At 61.3% G+C, this 3,472-nt stretch overlaps 1 protein-coding gene across 1 annotated transcript; it reads right to left on the bottom strand.

Moving 5' to 3' along the window:
* Window positions 1-964: 964 nt before the first annotated feature.
* On the bottom strand, window positions 965-3,322 carry PROCA1 (protein interacting with cyclin A1). The gene is made up of 4 exons (XM_054647240.2): window positions 2,956-3,322; window positions 1,814-1,946; window positions 1,596-1,730; window positions 965-1,513 (listed from the first exon to the last, which is right to left on the bottom strand). Exons 1-4 carry the CDS (start codon window positions 3,131-3,133, stop codon window positions 1,021-1,023), a joined length of 939 nt encoding a protein of 312 aa, XP_054503215.2. The 5' UTR covers window positions 3,134-3,322; the 3' UTR covers window positions 965-1,020.
* Window positions 3,323-3,472: the final 150 nt, after the last annotated feature.

Here is a 3,472-nt window from a genome sequence, read left to right as displayed (position 1 = left end):
TCCGCGTGCCCCCTGTCCGTGCTTCCTGCCGGGATGCTGTGGCTGCCACAGGGGCTTTGCAGCCGGAGAGGAAGCAATGCCTTCCTCCACCCTTGGAATTCCCCCCTGGCCTCGCGTGATCCGCTTATTTCAGGGATTTGGGATTGCACTGCATGCTCCTCAGCGTGGGCTTTGCTGTCTGCTTGGCTCCTGGCGCTCCAGCTCTTTCCAAGCCTGGTATTTGGTGCTGGTGCAGGAAAATCTTTCCACCACCTCACCAGGACACTGGGCTGAGCCATACTCCACCCTTGGAAGCACTTTGGAGGAGTTGGTGGCCATGCCCTATTCCCTGCTCCTGGCTGCAGGGGCCCAGACAGGGTCCCCACCCACCAGGAAGGGACACAGGCAGCTCTCTGTGCCCCAGCTCTTCCCAGGCAGTGTCTGCCTCTGTCCCAGGGCTGGAAAAGTGTCTGTTGTCCCACTCTAAGGAGCTCTGCAGGCATTTGAGGAGCCTTCAGGGAGGGCCAAGCCCCTGTTCCTCCCCAAGGAAGGGAGAAGGAGTTGATGCTGGTGTGGGAGCATGGGAAAGGCAAGGCATTAAGAGCATGAGAGAGCTTGGGTGGTGCAATTCAGAGAACTCCCAGAGAAAATGAGATGCCTGGGGAGCTGGAATTTAACCCCCTAGCAGGGGAGCTGAAACTGGGGCTCAGCCCTGCTGCCAGCACGTAGCCAAGAGCTGTGTCCCCAGTGCCAGGACAATGACATGGACTGAGGGGAGCAGTGAGGAACAGCTCAAACCCCTGGATCCCTACCCAGCTCCGTCCCCAGTGCCAGGACAATGACATGGACTGAGGGGAGCAGTGAGGAACAGCTCAAACCCCTGGATACCACCCAGCTCTAGGTGTTCCACAGGATCAGCCCCGGGATTTCCCCTGGATGCTGCCCCTGGTGCCATCCTTTCCCCCAGAGACAAAACCAAGGATGCTCAAGCAGATGTAAATTTATTTCACAGCCAGGACCCATGCAGGGCTCAGGGAGGACTCAGAGCTGCAGCTCTTGTGCGGGCTCGGCCTCAGTTTTACTTTTCAGCCTCTTCTTTCTGTTCCTCTCCTTTCTCCTCCTCTTCCCGCTCGTGGTGGGGACCGGGGAGGGAGTGGCTGGCACTGGCTGCCTGCCCACTCCCTCCCGTGCTGGGGCATCACTCAGGATGGTGTTGGATGATGGCAGCAGGGCCCAGGGATCAGCAGGGCCAGCAGGATGGCTCCGTGCCCTCTTTTCAGAAGAGCCTTTCTTTTTCAGACCTTTCCCCTTATTCTTCTTATCTTTCTTTCTCTTCCTCTCTTTCTTGCCAGCCTTGGGGGGTGTCCTGGTGTGATGATCCACTGGGAGGGCTCCTCCTCCCCCTGTGCTGCCCCACGGGGGGCTCAGGGGGACTCCCCTGGGCCTGGCTGCCCTGTCGATGAGCTCCCCCCCAAATTCATACAGCACCGGCTCTCGGGGCACCGCCACGGCCACCGTGTTGTACGCCTTGCACCTGCGAAAATCCAGGAGGCACCACAGGGTGGGACAAGCCCCACAGGGCAAGGGGACAGTCCCCAGCGCAGGGGGACACTCACCAGACATAGAGATAGGGCTCCACACACTCCTCCCTGTAGGTGAACTCGAAGCAGGGCACCTGGATGACGTTGAAGAAGGCCTGGCCCACCACGCGCGAGGCCGTGTCGTTCACCCGCCTCAGGCACTCCCTCAACCTGCCCGGGGCACAGCGGGCTCAGGGGGCTGCCAGCCCCCGGGGGGATGCCAGAGAGCCCTGGGGCACTTTGGGGACGCTCACCTGAGGTCGCAGTCGCAGTGGCTGATGGTGTGCCAGCGCAGGTTGCGGTAGCCGTAGCGGGCGGTGAAGGGGTGGATGACGTGCTGGCAGTGGTCGTGCTCCCGGCAGCACCGGTCCGTGTCCCGGTGCTCCCCTGCAGGGAAACGGGGGCTGCAGGCAGGGCTGGGGTTGGGCTAGGCCAGGGCTAGGATCAGGACTGATTGGGCTGATGCATGCATGGAATGATGCTGGGGTAGGTAAGGGTGGATGGGTTCAGCTGGATCAGCGCTTGGGTGGGGACAAGGCTGGCACTGGGACTGGGACTGGGCTGTGCCAATACCACACTGGGGATGAGACTGGGGTCCTGGAAAGGGCCACAAGAGGGTTTAGGCTGGGATCAGGATAGCAACAGGGAGTGGAGCAGTATTGGGATGAATAGTATACTAAGAAATAAATAAAAGGTGAGTAGTCCATTGGCAAAAGAAGATCTGCACTTGTGAACTGGGTCTTCCTTTCCACTCAGTTTCAGCCATAATTCTTGAGTGCAATGTCAGGACCCACCTCTTTGTTAGGCCAAGTAATTTGCAAAGCACAATTCCTCACTGATTTCCTATCTTAAATAATGAAGGCTTTGTAGGGCCAGAAGAGAGGAGAAGACTGTGAGAAGATATTTTCCTAATGGTCAGCCCTACAGGAGAAGTTTGGATCAAAATATTGGTCAGAAAAACAGGAAGAGATGACAAAGCCCTGGGATGGGGACTGGAATGGCAGCAGGATGGACCACAGAGTAGGCTGGGGACAGAGGGTGGATCAAGAGTGGAGCAGCACCAGGAAGAATTGTGATAGGGACTAGGCAGAGGTGAACTGGGATTGGACTGGTGCTTGGGTGGGGACTGAACTGGGACAGAGGAGGATTGAACTACTATGGGGACAGGGGCTGGAGTAGACCAGTCCATCCAGACCAGTACTGGGATGGACTGGATTAGGATTGGTGGGGATTGACCCAGCGATGGGTTGGGGATGGGATGGAGCAGTGGGTTGGGGATGGGATGGGATGGGATGGAATTGGAAGGGATGGAAGGGAGTGGGATGGGATGAGAAGGGATGGGATGGGATGAGAAGGGATGGGAAGATACATGTAGCAGCATCCCTGCTGCCCTTACCCAGCTGCTCGTAGCTGTCCGCGTTGCTGCCCGCACCGCACCACAGCGTCCCGGGGTAGGTGAGCCCGCGGCGGGCGCGGGGCCGTCCCGGCGAGGCCGCTCCGGGGGCAGGCGGCAGCAGGAGCAGGAGGAGGAAGAGGAGGAGGAGGAGGCGGCAGAGCAGCCCCGGGGCGCACATGGCACCGCGCCGCTCGCCGCCGTGGGGCCGCCTTATAGAGCGGCGCAGCCCGCCCACGCGGGGCGGCCCGGCACGGCTTGGCACGGCCCGGCACCGCGCGGAGGGTCCCGCAGAGCCGGGGTGCTGCCGCCGCTCCCGCAGCCGCCGCACGTCCCGCGCCGGCAGCCCGCGGGGAAGGGGTCACCCCTCCCGGTGGGACCGGCCCCGTTGCTGTGGCAGCCGGTGGGGTGATGTGCCGGGACCGGTAACGAGCCGGCCCCAAACCCCCGCCCCGTGACGCACCGGCCCCCGCGCAGCCCCTGGCCCCGGAGCGGCCCCCGACGGGAGAACGATGCTCCC

This window comes from Agelaius phoeniceus, chromosome 20 (genome assembly GCF_051311805.1).
Source record: "Agelaius phoeniceus isolate bAgePho1 chromosome 20, bAgePho1.hap1, whole genome shotgun sequence".
Lineage (NCBI taxonomy): Eukaryota > Metazoa > Chordata > Aves > Passeriformes > Icteridae > Agelaius > Agelaius phoeniceus.
This window is presented reverse-complemented; position numbering and strand designations above follow the sequence as displayed.

Excerpts from the sequence above, each read along its gene's own strand:
- PROCA1 (XM_054647240.2), bottom strand. The coding sequence starts at position 3,133 with ATGTGCGCCCCGGGGCTGCTCTGCCGCCTCCTCCTCCTCCTCTTCCTC. Across the intron at positions 1,947-2,955 it reads GGACAGCTACGAGCAGCTGG|GGGAGCACCGGGACACGGAC; the intron begins GTAAGGGCAGCA and ends GTTTCCCTGCAG. Across the intron at positions 1,514-1,595 it reads GAGCCCTATCTCTATGTCTG|GTGCAAGGCGTACAACACGG; the intron begins GTGAGTGTCCCC and ends GGATTTTCGCAG.